This window comes from Microtus pennsylvanicus, chromosome 6, assembly GCF_037038515.1.
Source record: "Microtus pennsylvanicus isolate mMicPen1 chromosome 6, mMicPen1.hap1, whole genome shotgun sequence".
NCBI classification, from domain to species: domain Eukaryota; kingdom Metazoa; phylum Chordata; class Mammalia; order Rodentia; family Cricetidae; genus Microtus; species Microtus pennsylvanicus.
Genome location: NC_134584.1, coordinates 790,408 through 806,158, shown reverse-complemented (window position 1 = coordinate 806,158; position 15,751 = coordinate 790,408). Strand labels below are relative to the sequence as shown.

Genomic DNA, 15,751 nt, shown 5'->3' with positions numbered 1-15,751 from the left:
CAGACCACAATACCAAGTGTGACGCTGGCCTATGGCCTCCACCTCCACCCGACTGCCCCTACAACCGTTGGTCAGGGACTCGGTGTAAGTTTGCCTGTGACGACAGGACTCAGCATAAGTACACCCTATGGTAGCAACATCGTCAGGGAGTGACGTCAGATACTCGGTGTAAGTACGCCCGTGCTATCAGGGACTTCACATAAGTAAGTCTCCTGCAGGGACCGTGCGATGTCAGAGACTCCGTATGGCATTAAGTGCGTGGGTGGCCGAGACACTCCTGTTTGCCTTGCTAATTTGACACCCCCACTGTGGAGCCTGAGAAAGGGGCACGTGTGGGTGGCTCCATCTGTGGCGCAGTACTAGGCCAGGCTAGCCTAGAACTCACTGTGTACCCAGCATGGTCTCGGGTAGAGAGGTGGTCCTCCTGCCTCAGTTTCCCTAGTGCCACACTGGGCTTGGCTTTTCAGCAGTCATGCCCCTGCCTCAGCAGCCATGAAGCTGCCGGGTGGGCCCAGAGGGTAGACAAGAGCAAGCTTGTAATGGTCTGGTTCCAGATTTTTCTTTCTGTACCCTCCAAGGTCCCTGGGCTATCAGTGAGCACTATCGTAAAAATCAGGGCTAGCCTGTGGCAAAGTCCACCCAGTCACCACAGTGAGGTGTGTGTGTGTGTGTGTGTGTGTGTCCCAGCCTGGGGCATGAGAGCACAGGCCAGGAACTGCCTGCAGGGGGCGGGGCGGGGTGGCCTGAGGGGCAGCGCCTTTCTCAGCCTCACCCAGCCAAGTTCAGGCTCGTGTCCCTTACTTCATGTCTGGTTTCCGTTGGCAACCAGACAGGCTGGGGTGTGACCCTGGCCTGGTGCTGGACCACGGCCTCCGCCTCCGCCTCCCTAGAGACCCCCAGTCTGCCAAGCCGGCAGAGGGGGAGACCAAGGCAGTGGGAGGCAGCCAGAGCCTCAGCTCTTTAGTTATTTGTGTGCTCAGATATGAAGGGGCCTGGGGTGGAGGGCCGACCACGGTCTTGGTGTGCAGATGTAGGGGGGGGGCAGGGAGGGAGCCAGGCTGCCAAGGAAGCTGAGCCAGGAATAACAATGTAGACAGCCTGGAAGTGCTGACAGGGCCAAATGAGCTGAGGCCCAGAGCTGAGGCAGGGGCCTGGACGAGGGCGGGGGGGGGGGGGGGGGAAGAGCCCTGCAGCCTCCTGATTTCCCTGGTGGGGGTGCGGATCTTGTCAGGAAGTTCTGCCCCCTCACAGCCTTCCGTGGCTTGCTAGTGTGCCTGGGATGAGGCCTGCGTTCTGCCACGCCTGCTCGTCCTTGCCTAGCCCACATAGCGTGGCCGCGTCCTCTGTGGGCCAGGCCTGGTCCCTGGGTCACTGTGCTCCGTCTTCAGCCAGCAATGGCTAACCACCTTGGCCCTGCCTGTCCTGACCCAGAGAAGGCAGAGGGAGCCATCAATCTGTCAGAGTGCATTCTGGACCCATGGAGGAGTGAGACAGAGGCCATGGCCTGTGACCAGGTAGCTGGGCCGAAGACCTACTGAGCTACCAGAGATGGTGGGGGTAGTTCTGGGAGCTGCGGGGAGATGGCTGAGGCCTGAGGAAGGGGCAGGTTCGGAACGAATGACACAGCTGGGGCTGTCCAGTCTCTTGCCGTCACATTGGGGGCTCCCTGGGCCACCGATAGGGAGCTGCACAGCTAGAGAGGGTACCAAGGCAGCTGCAGAGCAACGTGGATGGAGACGACTTCACACCACTGTGCAACCATAGACAACTTGCCTGCCCTCTCTGAGCCTCTTCTTGCACCCTAAACTTCCTGCCTCTGCCTCCCACTCTGGACTCTCTAGCTTGGAGAACTGGGATAGGGGCGCAGCTGGGGATGTCCCTACCTGCCGTGCGCTGTGTGACCCTGGGCTGTTTGTCTCTCCTCTCTGAGCCTTGGGTTCCCCAACTATGTGCCCCGCAGCCCCGGGGTGCTCTGCCTCGGGGGTCCTGAAGGTGGACAGGGCGGAGGGAGACCTCACACCCACAGGGTGGGCTCAAGGCCTGGGTCAGGAGCGAGAGGCTGGCTTGGGTGTCCCTGGGGGCTATGGCCAGCAGGCCGACTGTCCCTGACCCCCCGGCCGGCCCCTCTGCCCCGCCCCCCACCCCCCAGCCGGCCTCTCGGCCCCTACCTGTCCCGCAAGAGGATCCCTCCGTCCTAATCCCACAAAGGGACGGTTTGCAGGGGACGTGCCGGGCGGAGAGCAGGCTGTGGGGAGGAGAGAGACCAGAGCCCGTTAGCACTAGGGCACCGGGACCAGAAAGGGTGTCTGCTGCCCGGGGGTCACACAGCCTTCCCTTTGCACCCAGTCGGAGCCCTCATGGTTTTCCCAAGGGTGTAACCCTGGGGTCCTGGGGATCCTGGCTGGTTCCTATGTGGTTGGGAAGGTGAGGTATCAGCCTTGGGCTGGGGCAGCGAATGAAATATTAATAATTAAAGGCCGTTGTGCATAATTCAGGACTAGTCGCGGCCAGGCTGGTGGTGTCCCGCGTAGGGCGCCATCAATTATTAAGGACACTTTATTTATTGATTCCCCTCGTAGAGAGTGTAGGGTGGGTGGAGTGTCTGTGCAGATCTATTTATCATCTAGTTGGCTGGTGGTGTTCTTTTCTGAGGCAGAATCTCTCTGTAGCCCAGACTAGACTTGAACCTACAGTCATCCTCTGGCCTCAGCCCTCCGTGTGTCAGGATGAAGGTCCTGTGCCTCCACGCCCTGCTTCTCATACCTGTCTCCGCCACATCTTATCTGGGGCCAAAACCTCGGCGCCCAGGGACGAAAGAATCACACCAACCAGGGGCAGAAAAGGATGAGGAGCTGGGGAAGTGGGAAAGGCAGGGTGGCAATAAACCCCAGGGCGGGAGGAGACAGCGCCACTGCCAAGTTCCTGCTGTATACCAAGCAGAGGTCCTACCCCGACCACGCCCCAGTCCCTCACTGGGGGGATTTCCACAGATTGACTTATTAGAGGTATATAAACTGAGGCACAGAGAGGGAGAGACATTTGCCCAAGGTCACACAGAATGGGAGCTATTTGGAAAGGTGCCTTTGCACCACAGCCAATGTGGGGACTGATGACTTATGGGTGCTGGGAACATCAGGTCCGGGAGGCTGCAGGCCCTAAAGTCAGTTGGCATTTGGGATATGCTGGGTACACCTGCTCAGATGTGCCCCTGGGACACCCGCACCCACAGACCCTTTCAGTCAGCAGCACCTTGCACCCATCTTTCCCCAAATCTGAGAACCCCAAGTCCCACATGCTCTTTCTGTCACTGCATGGCCCAGAGGGGCCTCAGACTTAAAGCAATCCTCCTGCCTCAGCCTCCCAAATGATCTGAATCTCTGTCATGTTTTGCGTTTCACACAAACCAACGCTGATGCCCTTAGGTCTTAGATTTTACGAGCCCGTGGAATGGGGTTCAGTGCCCAGATCCCCTGTAGCCTGCATGCATCAGGCTGCCCGGGGTGATGGCTGCTGCCCCCCCTCCCCCAGGCTTCACTGTGCCTTCAACTACAGCAGAGGGGGCTTATGCCAACCCTGAGGCCACACCGGCCACTCACCGGTCCAGGCTGCTGAGTGGCCGGGTCGCAGGCCAGGGACACCAGATCCTTGAGGGGGTCCTGGGGGTTGAGATGTGGTGGGTATCGGATGGCCGTGTGGGGGAAGTAGGTGGAGGCCGGCTGCGGCAGGATGGATGTCGCGGGGAAGTGCAGGGCTGAGGACGGGTGGGGACTCCGTGCAATCCCTGTGGACAGAGGCGTAGGGTGGCCATGGGGTCAATGGGACTCAGTCTTGGTTGAACTTCAGCTTTTCAAGGGCACCACTGTGGTCCCCAGCAGAGCACATGACAGGTGAGTGGAGCCTATGTCCTAAAATCGTTTACGACAGAGAACCAGGCAGTAAAATGTAAAAAAGGATGCAAAAAGAGGAAAACCAGGTCACGGGTGCAGCAGGCGGTGTGCTGGGCAGCACACGCAGAACCACAGGAGGCTGAGGCAGAGAGGACTGCTGTGAGTTCAAGGCCAGCCTGGGCTACACAGTGAGACCCTTAAAACCAAGTGCTCAAGTGATAATCTCTACTCTCTTCCTGGAATTATGCTATGACAACCGCCCTGCCCCTTCCACACCCCCATAATTCTACTTCCTATCTCCGGAGCCCCAAGTTCTAGACACTTCCTGTCACAGGGCCCACACTGTGCGTCTGGGTCTCTCACAGGCCCCTCATGCTGCGAGGTGTCAGGGCCCCTTTCCTGTGACAGGGCCGAGTCCCCTCTCTCGGGTGGTCATCCCATCCTGACCCCAGGCAGATGGTCACGCATGTGTCTTCCCGCAGATGGCTTTATCAATGTGGTGGGCAAACAGCTGGAGTTACAGGAAGAGGCTGCTTGGGACCAGGTGCCCATAAAACTTTATACATATGACCGAGCAGCAGGAGGGCCACTGTCAGCTGACCCCGGACCTACAGGGGTGCTCCCTACAGCCTGCCCCTCCCCAGCTCAGGCCATCTCCGCCACACCATACTAATCTTTTCTTCCTGGCTGGAGGGTTACAGTAACAGGACCAAAGGCTGGAAAGCCGGCAGAACTTGTGTGGCCACGCCAGTGGCGGTCGCGCGTCCAGGGACCACACTCACCGCTGTGCACCGCAATGACAGGCCTGTGGTGCTGCGTGAAGCTGGAGAGCCGGGGGGAGTCCTGGGGGGACGGGCTGTTGAACGGAGACTTGTCCATCTCGGTCTTCTTCACCGGCGACGAGATGCCTGTGGGTGGGGGTGGGGGGTTCAGGAGAGAGCACCGTGAGATAGTACACAGCCACGAACACAGGCCCTGACAGGCATCTTTAGGGGAGGGTCTCCTCTATCCTCGAAGGCTTTTCTTATTCCCTAGGGATCCTGGTCCTGACCACAGAGGTCAAGTACTTGTAACCTGTTCCAACTCATAACAATCCTCCTGCGTCCCAAGTGCTGGGGTACCAGCTACTGTCTGCATCTGCTGTCACCACCCTGGGCTTGCCACCCCGTCAGAGTGGTGGTAGGGGACAGGCAGCACAGGAGAAGCAGGCTGGAGGGGATGACGTCAGAGTCTCAAGAATCAGCACCGTGGCTAAAGTGCCCCGCAGCATCTTCCAGCGCGGGAAGGGCAGCATGCTCGCTTGGGCATGGGTAGCCCCCGCCCTCACTGTCCCCTCCAACTGCCCAGGTCAGACATCTTACCCATGGTCCCCCGGGACGGTATCGGTTCACCTCCCTTCCTGTCTAGACTGTCCCCAATTACCGGCTCATTAAGACCACTAAGCTGATTAGCATGGCATGTCTGTCCCCAGCCGCAGGACCTTCCAGCGCCAGGCCAGGTCCCCAGAGTCCCCGCCTGCCACTGGCCTCAGTTTCCCCGAGCTACACCCTGGCCTGGGGTAGTTCTGGGAAGCCAGCACCTCCGACACTATCAGAGACCAGAGACTGGCTGAGGTCACACGGCCCACACCGGGGTCGGCAGGGACTCCTGGGAGGCAGTGATTCCGGCACCGGAATCAAAGAGCGTTGAGAACTCACAACTCCCTCCCAGGAGGCCCTACAACCCGGGCTGCTTTCTTTCTTATACATGGCACTTGCACAGCTCCTGCTAGAAATCTAGTCTAGGTGAAAGTAATATACTGTCGTACTACAACTCCCAAGAGGCCCTGCATTTTTAGCTTAGCTCCTGCCCCGGGTGAGAGCGCAGAGCTCGCCGGGATTGGTAGTCCTAACTGCTTCTGCACCCACACAGCCAGGCCCTACCTCCTTCCATGTCCTCCGTCCAGTTGCGGTTGCTACTCGTGGGCGAGCTGGGCGAGGTGTAGTAGTCGCCGCCGGGGCTCGTGTCCACATCCTCCTCCATGGAGCCCGACTTGTGCCGCTTGCTCCTAAGCGAACAAGGATGGGGGGGGGAGAGATGCAGGATGCAGGCTGGTTACCATGGAGATGGGGACTGGCTAACTTCCCGTTTGTAGGGGGTGTTATCAGGAAACATCAAGGGAACTACAGCCAGTCAACTGGTTGGGAGTCCCAGAGGGAGGCAGAGGTGGACGCAACACCAGTCTTTGCACTAAAACCCAGGGCTAAGACTCGGTTTACAGATGGGGAAAACAGAGGCATACCACGTGATCAGCTCAATGTCCCAAAATCTCTGGAAGAATTTGTCAGGCTTCAGGCTAGCCTTTGTGGCCTACCAGGGCTGGGTGACAGGGTACTGGAACTAGGCTTCTGAAGATGAGCCCACGTGTATAGTACAAACGGTTACTGCAAGTGAACCTGGGCCTGCTGCAGGGGGGCAGGGGCTGAGAACCGTGGGCCTGCTGCAGGGGGGTAGGGGGTGAGAACCTGAGCCTGCTGCAGGGGGGTAGGGGGTGAGAACCTGAGCCTGCTGCAGGGGGGTAGGGGGTGAGAACCTGGGCCTGCTGCAGGGGGGTAGGGGCTGAGAACCGTGGGCCTGCTGCAGGGGGGAAGGGGGCTGAGAACCGTGGGCCTGCTGCAGGGGGGTAGGGGGTGAGAACCTGAGCCTGCTGCAGGGGGGTAGGGGGTGAGAACCTTGCGCCTGCTGCTGCAGGGGGGTGAGAACCGTGGGCCTGCTGTTGCAGGGGGGGGGCTGAGACGCCGATGCGCCAGCAGCGACCCTGGCACCTACCCACTGGAGGATGTGCTGGGGAGAGTCCTCCTCATGCCAGCGCCAGCCGGGTTCAGGTCGTAGGCCAGGTGGCCCTGCAGCTCTCCCAGGGAGAAGTTGGGTCCGGTTCCCGTCACTACAGGTGCTAGAGAGGACAGGAGAGGTCAGGGGGGCCTGCTCCTCATGCGACCCCCCCTCCCGCGGAGAGGGCCCCAGGACGGAGACACTCACTCCGGGAAACCTGGATCAGCTCTGTGACGCTGAACACACCAGATGTGACGAAGCTCTCCTGGAAGTCCGTGGTGTCTGGAACACACAGGGGTCAGAGGTCAGCAGCCACCTTCCTCCATACCTGCAGCCAGGGTGATGCCCACGCTGCCCTGTGACAAGCTTCTGCCCCTGTCTGAGTCCTGAAGGTCATGTGACCTTCACCCCACTCCTGGGCTGGGGTTACAGCTGCTTGGCGGTCACATGGATACTCGGGATTCGAACTCGGATCCCCATGATGGTGGCAAGTATATTGCCTGCCGGTCCCTGTCTACACCACCTTGGCTTGCACACTCTGATGCAGCCACGGTAGAGTACCGTGCAGTCACGAACTGCCTGACCAACACAGGGTGGGGGCGGGAGGAGCCTGTGGACCGAGGCTGGGTAGGACGGAAGGTTCTGGACCTACAGGGTGGGCTTCGCTGCGGTGAGGGCAGGTCTGGGCTAAGGCTACACCAACCACAGCAAGTACACACACCCACATCCCCGGCCAATGCCTGCAGCAGGAAGAACCCAGAGCGGAGCAGTAGTGGGACCGGCCCCCAGGGGGCAGCACAGTCACGCTCACTGAGCAGTGGCCATGTGGCTCAGGGCTGGCCCTACGGTGTCCACCGGGAAGTGCCCCCCCCAACCGTTTCCTGCTGACCCACATGGTGGCTGCAGCCTTCTGCTCCTCCCCCGGGAGTTTCCTGTTTGTACAAAGGCCACCGGGGTCCATGTCCGGAGGCAGGGGAGTCCCGAGGACTGGGATCCTCCAGGGACCCCACCCTCCTCCTCCTTCTGGCTGGAAGGGAAAAGGCAGAAAGAGGCTGGGGAGCTCCCGGGTCATGGACCTGGTCACGAGCCGTGGCATGGAGCGGCTGCCTAGCTCAGGCCTGTTCCTCTCCCTTCACGGAGGCTGCCACCATCGGCGCTTCTCTCTTTGCCCGAGCTCCCCCTCCACACCCCACTCCCAGGCACAATCTGTGATGGCAGCCAAAGACCCTGATGTATGCAAAGTGTTGCCCAAAGACTGGAAGATGGCAGTCCACGAGGAGGTGTTGAGGTCCGCAAAGGCCCCATGGGAGACAGCACTGCCCCTTTCACCCAGGCAGGGGCTCCACCCTGACCACGCCCCCAGCCCCTCACTGGGGGATTCTAGGCTCCAGCTCTGCTGACTATTCACAGACACTCATTACTTAGCACAGGCTACCCTTGAAACCATAATCCTCCTGCCTCAGCTTGCCAAGGACTCACCCAGGGTGATGGGCTTGCTGTCCTCCTGGTCGGAGCCCACTCCAGTCCGGGGGCTGCTGCTCTGTTCTGCATCTGCAAAGAGAAGAGAGGACAGCTTGTGACCTTGTGTTGGGGGCTGTGGACCCAGACCCTGAATTTTCTGTAAACAACTTGTTATGCTTGCAGCTGCTCTGAGCACGAGACCCTCAGGAGTTCCTGATGGCAGGGGAGTGGTTTCTGGTGAGTTTGGCAGGGGCGTGGCTACCCTGGAACACACTAAAGGGGGTGTTCTTGTTTCAAGGATGACCTGTGTCTCTGCCTCTGTGTGTCAATCTACAGGCATAGTACCATAGCACACATAGCGGTACGGACCATACAACATCGCGGTGACATCTGCTCAGGTGCAGTGACTGATGCCAAGGTGTGAGAGATCTGGGGATTCAGATCCTAGCTCTGCTACCTCTGTGCTGTGCAGCCTCTGGGCTCCAGGCTGCCTCTCATGTTACAGATGGGGAAACTGAGGACACAGGTGGTCTTGGGGCCTCCAGTGTCACATGTTGCCCTGGTTACCAGTTCCTCCCCTGTACTTTCTTTCCATTTTATCTAGAGATAATTCCCTCCCTGGTAGACTGGGGGCCTGCCAGGTGCTGAGCTCAGCTGACCACTGAGGCCCGAGGGGGAGGGTAAAGAGGGTGGAAGGTCAGGAGCTGGGCCTTACTTTCCCTGTGGCAGAAGGGATTAGCATGATCAGCCTGGCAGGAAGCTTTTGGGAAGGGTCCCAGCTCCAACGCTTTCAGGTGGCCTCAGGTATGGGAAGAGAGGGAGGGAGGATTCTTCCTAAGGAAGCTCTGAGTCCCAAGGTTATCTCAGTCAGTGTGGGCCTGGAGGTCAGGGGTCATCCCCAAGATGGGCTGGTCCAGCTGCAGCATCTCTTGTAAAATTTTGGAGATGAACCATAGTGGGATGCATCCTGGGAAAGTGCTCTACCCCTACCACGCCCCCAACCCCCTCACTGGGGATTCTAGGTGGGGTTCCACCCTGACCACGCCCCCAGCCCCCTCACTGGGGTTCTAGGCGGGGCTCTACCCCTACCATGCCCCCAGCCCCCTCACTGGGGTTCTAGGTGGGGCTCCACCCTGACCATGCCCCCAACCCTATCACTGGGGTTCTAGGCGGGGCTCCACCCTGACCATGGCCCCAACCCTCTCACTGGGGTTCTAGGTGGAGCTCCACCCTGACCACGCCCCCAGCCCCTCACTGGGGGATTCTAGGCGGGGCTCTACCCTAATCACACCCCAGTAAGAAAGAACCATAGTTATGCTGTGCAAGAGGGAAAGTTGCACTGGTTGGCAGGTGTGTTTTGCAGCATCACCTGCTGGCCCCTCACTTCACTTCCTGTTCCACCTGTCCTCCTTTGCAGACCTGGATGTCACCTCCCCCAAGTTTGTACATAGACTGTGGGTGATGGGGCAGCCACTGCCCCAGAAGCAGGGACAGGGTGGGAAGGACACAGGAGACTCAGGATGGTTTCCCTATGGTCTGACTCCTACAGTCTCCAGGAACGCTGGAGAGGGACAGGGGAATGGTCGGCAGCGATGGACAGATGGACCTTTGCGAACATGCATGTCAGGAGGTCATGTCCCACAGCTGTGACTAAACTGTCCTTTTTAAAGGTCTCAGGGGAGGGATAGTCACGTGACCACGCACCACGCTCCTGCACAGGTCCCTAGAGGTGTAAAAATAGGGACTCAGTCCTGCACTGAGTTTTTCCCGTCTGGGAGCGAGGCCAAGCTGCAGGGAGTACTAGGCGGCCGTGAGCAGGAGTCAATCCTCCCTGCAGCCCCTGGGCTCTCCCCCCCCCCCCCCCAGCGGCACAGGTTCAGTCCTGCCAGGGCAGCAGCCTCTCTCTGGTGCTCCCTTTTCCCAGCATGCCATGTTCAGGCTCGGGAAGCCTGGAAATCCCCTTCCTCCTCCCACACATATCCGGTTCTGTTCCAACTTGCTCTGTCCGGGATTCGGGGCCCACCCACTGCTGGTTTCTGTGCGAGCCTGGCTGGGAATGTGTGTCAGTTCATTCTGCACACATCTGACGCTTGCTGTAAACACAAGCCTTGTTCCAGCGGGTTCCCGGCCAATCGGCAGGAGTCACAGCAGGAAGACCAGAGGCTAGACTGAAGGTGGACTTCCCTGGTCCTGCCACAGGCGGGCGGACAGGGGCAGATGGTGCTTAAAACTCCCGCCTCTCCACCCTTACATAAATAAAAGTGGGGACCAACCAGATGGCCACTGTAGACACGCGGGGAGCCCTGGGGACGAGGAGGCGGCAACCGGGTGGGGTGACCTCCCAGGCTGGCCTACTCTTTCCAGCTCCAGCCGGCCTGGGCCAGCGCCAACAGGTCCTCTCAGCCAAGTCCTCCGGAGAGTCCTCCCCACCCCACTGGGCCACTCTGGGCTGCCCTGGCTGCTGCTCTGGTTGGTGATGGAGCCCAGGGACCCCGAGGGGACATCGGGCTCCATCACCTGGTGCATGTGGCCCAGGAGGCACATGCTGGTGACATCATCGACTGGGCGGCCATTTCCCTGGGCTTCCAGATGCTTCTGTGGCCTAGGCGGCCATTTTGTGGCTGGGGAGGGCCATCTGGTGGAGGCTGGGACACAGAGCCAACCCCTCCCCAAGTCGGGGTAACCAGGAAAAGGGACCCTGGTACAGGGCATGGTGGACTCAGCAACCTCCAGGGTTAAACTGTAAGTGCCAGGTTGGGGCACAGGGCCAAGTGGTCATGGTGGGGGATGGGACCAGGTGGCCATGGTGGGGGATGGGGTAGGGGACGGTGGTGGGGCCAGGTGGTCGTGGTGGGGGTGGGACCAGGTGCAGGTGGTCGCAGTGGGGGATGGGTAAGGTGGATGTGGTGGGGATGGGTCAGGTGCAGGTGGTCATGGTGGGGATGGGTCAGGTGCAGGTGGTCATGGTGGGGATGGGGCAGGTGCAGGTGGTCGTGGTGGGGATGGGTCAGGTGCAGGTGGTCGTGGTGGGGATGGGGCAGGTGCAGGTGGTCATGGTGGGGATGGGTCAGGTGCAGGTGGTCATGGTGGGGATGGGGCAGGTGCAGGTGCAGGTGGTCGCGGTGGGGGTGGGACCAGGTGCAGGTGGTCACGGTGGGGGATGGGTCAGGTGCAGGTGGTCGTGGTGGAGATGAGGCAGGTGCAGGTGGTCGTGGTGGGGATGGGGCAGGTACAGGTGGTCGTGGTGGGAATGGGGCCAGGTGGTCATGGCCTGGGCCTCACCCCCAGTCTGGCAGTGACACATTGTGGCCCTGTCACCAGGGTGGCTCCTGGGCTGTGAGATCTGAGGTTAAAAATACCAGACAGACCCTGGTCCTCTCCAAAGTCAAATGTGTCACCCGCCAGCCGGGAGGAGCTGAAAATAACCCATGTTTACACTCAGCGAATTCCTGGCTTCCCCGGTCCCCCCCCCCACTTCCTAGCCAGTCCTAGGAATCCATCTGTGGCTGCAAGGGGCCAGAGCCAGGCCACAGCCCTGAGGACACCCAAAGCCACCGCAGGGGACTCCAAGGGTCCCTCTCCACCACCCCACAGGGTCACAGGTCAGAAGCCTGGACCAGGAGGTGGGAAGACAGATCCTGTGCTGTGTGGCTCCAGGCCAACTCCAGCGTCTCTGAACTAGAAATAGATTCAAGATAATCCCTTTTCTACAGAGAAACCCTGTCTCGAAAAACCAGAAAAAAAAAAGAGATGATCCCTTTCTGTCTGTGTCATGGCTTCCCACAATGGAGGAGAAACACACATGTCACCTCTCATGTGTAAACACACTAGTGCAGAGGAAGCACACACCGTCGTCACTCAGCAGTGCCAGTGCTGGCTGCTGCTTTGTGAGTGGACACAGAACAGGCACAGAATAAACATTCCCAGGACTAGGGAACCTGAGGAAGGCTGGGGGCATCAGAGGCAGCAACCTACCGTGACGGGGAGGAAAATGGGTGTGGGGACAGACAAGCCCACCTTCCCTGACAGGACATAATAGCTGGGACCTGCATGGATGCTAAGCCACGCCCCCAGTCCATCACTGGAAATTATGGGCGGGGTTCCACCCTGACCACCCCCCAGCCCCTTATGGGAGGCTGGAGGAGTGGGGGCAGCTCTTCAGTCCAGGGCAACGTAGATGCACAGAATGGGAGGCTCGCTAGTCCTGGGTCCCACAACTCAGGCAAAGGGCTATGGTGCCTGGTGGGGGGTCCACACCTGGGGAATTTTGAATGACTCTTTTGTGGAGATCCTCTCTGGTTTTCCTTGGGCCTCAGTTTCCCCAGCTGTCAGAGATGCTGAGCTGCTGTAACCCCTTTAGCACCGGCGCCCATTTGCCAGAACCTTCCTGGTCCCTAGGCCAGTGGCCCACTCTCTGCAGAGACCACACAAGGGGTTCAAATCCTGCCCCCATGATCCAGCCTGGTGCACCCTGGCTTCGAGTGTGAATCCTTTTCCTCTGTTTCCTGTCTTGTTAAGCACCAAGTTGGTATCAACTATTCTGGTCCCTGTGATGCTCACATGCACTCTGCTAACATACATACAGATAGGAAAAGGGAGGCAGGACAGAGTCCTCTAGGGCTCACCGAGAACCCCAGTCATCTCCAACAGCAGCCATTGGGGGGTCCCTCCCCCTGTGCCCTCTCGCCACCTTCCTGGAGCCCTTAACTGCTGTGCACCCCCTTGGTCCCTCCGCTCCTTCCACAGGGGCTTCCTCTCTGCTCTGCGTATACAGGACCCGCGCGATAAATGCTGCCATGGTGTGAAGTTTCCCTTCTTCATCCTGTCCCTAGAGTGCAACAGACATGAGGTTGGTTATGGAGACAGTGGCGACCCCCAAATGCCAGAGCTCACACCAGAGGTCACCACAGGTGTCTCCTCAGTTGGGGTCCACCTTGTCCTGCGCTCCTCCAGGCTGTGGCCCCAGGGACCTGTCCACTCAGCTGCACCCTCACCCCTACCCCGTTCTCATTCATGGACTGACAGTTCCCGGCACACAGTAGGGGCTTCAGAGGCAGACTGGCTTGGCCCGAGTCCCCCGCCCCTCCAATGGCAGCCTGGCGAGGCCCTGGCCGACTTACAGATGGGGAAACTGAGGCTGGGAGGGATGCCCGCCATCAATGTGGAGGAGGGCTGGGGGCGGGAGTCTCGCAACACGGTCCCTTTAAGCCCCTCCCCCACGGCCGCCTCCTTATGTAATTGGGCCGTTGTCCTTGCATAACCCAGTTACGTAAGGAACAGGCAGCTCCATCCGGCAGGGACCAGTCGGGGCGTCTGCACTGCAGACCTGGGCCACATCAGCAGCCCGGCTGCCGCAGGGGGTGCAATCCCAGGTCCCTGATTTCTCCCAGGGCTCCCACCTGCTGAACCCCTCTCTTGTCAGCTCCCACCTGCCGAACCCTCTCTCCCTTCGGCTCTCTCCTGGGGACCCCCTCCCATCGGCTCTCGTCCGGGGACCCCCCACTCCCTGCAGCACCCAGAAGTGACCAGTCCCCACTGGTTCATAGAAAGAGACCCTTTCTGTTCCCATTACTCTTGAAACCGACTCCCAGAGAGGGTATGCGTGTAGCCCGAGGCTGCACAGCACTGACCTGACCGGCCACCCCTGGGCGCCTCCTCAGGGCACCATGACCCCCCCTCCGTGCTCTGCACCTCTCTCAGCAGGGCCTGGTATACAGTAGGTACTCAAAAAATGCAACCCTTGCCATGTAGTGACCTTTTAGGCCTCTTCTGCATTCCATAGACGGACTGCCCTCTGGCTTTCTAGAGGGGAAACTGAGTCACAGAGGAAGTGAAACAGGGGGCCTAAAGCACCCCGCAAGCTAAAGCATCCGGAAGCAGCAGGTGTCCTATTACTGCACTGAATCTGGAGCTCCGCCCACCCCCACCCCTCACCCCCCACGTATCTGGGGTGGGGCCTTGGCCACCCTGAGCCTCTGGGCGCCCATTTTGACGCTGGCCCTTTAAGGCGGTCTGCGGCTTGAGTCTGTCCCAGAGTGACCCCGGGGGAGGGTGTGGCCGGGAACAAGGGGCCCATTCAGCTCGGAGGGGGGGGGGGAGGGAGAGGAGGAGGGGAAGGAGGAGGGAAGGGAGAGCAGGGGGCGGGCCCTAGCGGGCAGACTGGGCATGAGGACAGATGGACACCTGGAGTCAGACGCTGAGCCCTGCACCCCCGCCTCTGCACCCTCACTGCTGACCCCCAATCCCAAACTTCCACCACCGAACCAGCTTTTAGGCCCGAGGGGCTGAGGTGCTTCTGGGAACTCCCTGGGAATCTGAGCTGTGGGTTCGAATCCTGCCTGTTGGGCTCGGTTCCCAGCCTCAGCCCTCAGGAGGGTTAAGTGTGATAACTGCCCTGTCTGTGGCAGTGTAGATAAGTTGGCGCTTAGCGAACTCCAACAGGGGCTCACGACCACACTCCTGCCTCAGCCTTCAGGGTGTAGACCTTGTGGGAAGTCCTGCCACCGATCCGCCCATCAGCACCAAGCTGGAGGGGCTGTGGGTCCTCGGCATGCCAAAACCCGCAGTTGCGGCTTAGCCCATTCAGGATGGTCCAGAACCCGGTGTGGGATGTTCCAGAACGTGCGGGGGCAGTGTTCTGAATGACTCCCACCAGAGGATGGGACATCAGCGCTGGTCTAGGGGTCCCCCCTCTGTATGGCTGAGGCAGGGGACGAGGAATCTGAGCCATCCTCAGGCAAGTCGCACATCTGAGTCCAGCCTGGCTACATGCGACCCTGCCCAAAAACCCAAACGAGGCCAGATGGAGTTTTCGGGGCCTCAGTTTCCCCATCTTGTCATGACTCCCCATGTCCACAGACGGGTCCTGCCCATCCTCCTCAAAGCCCCACGCATGGGCAGGGCTGCGGGCAGCTGTGTAGGGGTCGGAGATGTGTCCCGATCTGCTCCCAGCCAACTGCGGCGGGCATGGCAGGGGACAAGGACTCGGAGCCCCAGGGTGGCCTGCCCGACGCTGCCAGTATGCACGGCGGCGCCGCAGGCGCGATAGTATTTGACACCTTTCTTAGCAAGGAAGTGGCAGAGACCAGAGATGCTCCTCAGGTTTCCCTGGGGCTGCACAGCATGCAGTCCGGCCACCTGCCCAGGGATGCGCAGCGCCACCAAGGGGAGGATGGACGACCATGACTGCCCATCTGTCTCTGCAGTCCGCTGGGATCAGTGGCCATGACTAGGCCGCGGCGTCCCCCTTCCCCTTCCCCTCCGGACACCTGCGGCTTCACAGCCCCTGGGCCACCTTGCTTCCTAGTGGGGACATAGGGGTTCAAGAATCCGGAATGGAGTGAGCCCAGCCTGGGCATTTTAGAGATGTCTCATTCTGTAGCCCAGGCTGGCCCTGACCTCAGACCTCCACCTGTCTCTACCCTGGGAAACACAGGACATGTGGATGGGCTGTTCGTTGATTTTTTTTCTCAGGAGTTTGTGTTCTAAGCTCTGTCTCTTAGAAAGCCAGTGACTTGAAAGACACCATCTGTGCTTCAAAGACCCCTCCCCTAAAGATGGGAAAGACTGGGCCAGAGAGGGTCTGGGGGCAT

The 15,751-nt window shown here is 59.9% G+C and overlaps 1 protein-coding gene across 6 annotated transcripts in view; it reads right to left on the bottom strand.

Moving 5' to 3' along the window:
- The window catches only part of Nfic (nuclear factor I C), a 33,919-nt gene that overhangs the window by 4,046 nt on the left and 14,122 nt on the right, over positions 1–15,751 (bottom strand). For 3 of the 6 annotated variants that reach the window (XM_075975337.1, XM_075975333.1, XM_075975335.1), the window contains exons 3-9: positions 8,178–8,249; positions 6,906–6,980; positions 6,696–6,819; positions 5,810–5,934; positions 4,670–4,795; positions 3,597–3,781; positions 2,169–2,245 (exon numbers count right to left, since the gene is read on the bottom strand). In XM_075975337.1, the coding sequence (XP_075831452.1) occupies positions 2,195–2,245; positions 3,597–3,781; positions 4,670–4,795; positions 5,810–5,934; positions 6,696–6,819; positions 6,906–6,980; positions 8,178–8,249 (758 nt within the window). In that variant the 3' untranslated portion in view covers positions 2,169–2,194. The remainder of the gene's footprint in view (positions 1–2,168; positions 2,246–3,596; positions 3,782–4,669; positions 4,796–5,809; positions 5,935–6,695; positions 6,820–6,905; positions 6,981–8,177; positions 8,250–15,751) is intronic. The other 3 variants (XM_075975339.1, XM_075975334.1, XM_075975338.1) reach the window with 1 other exon arrangement.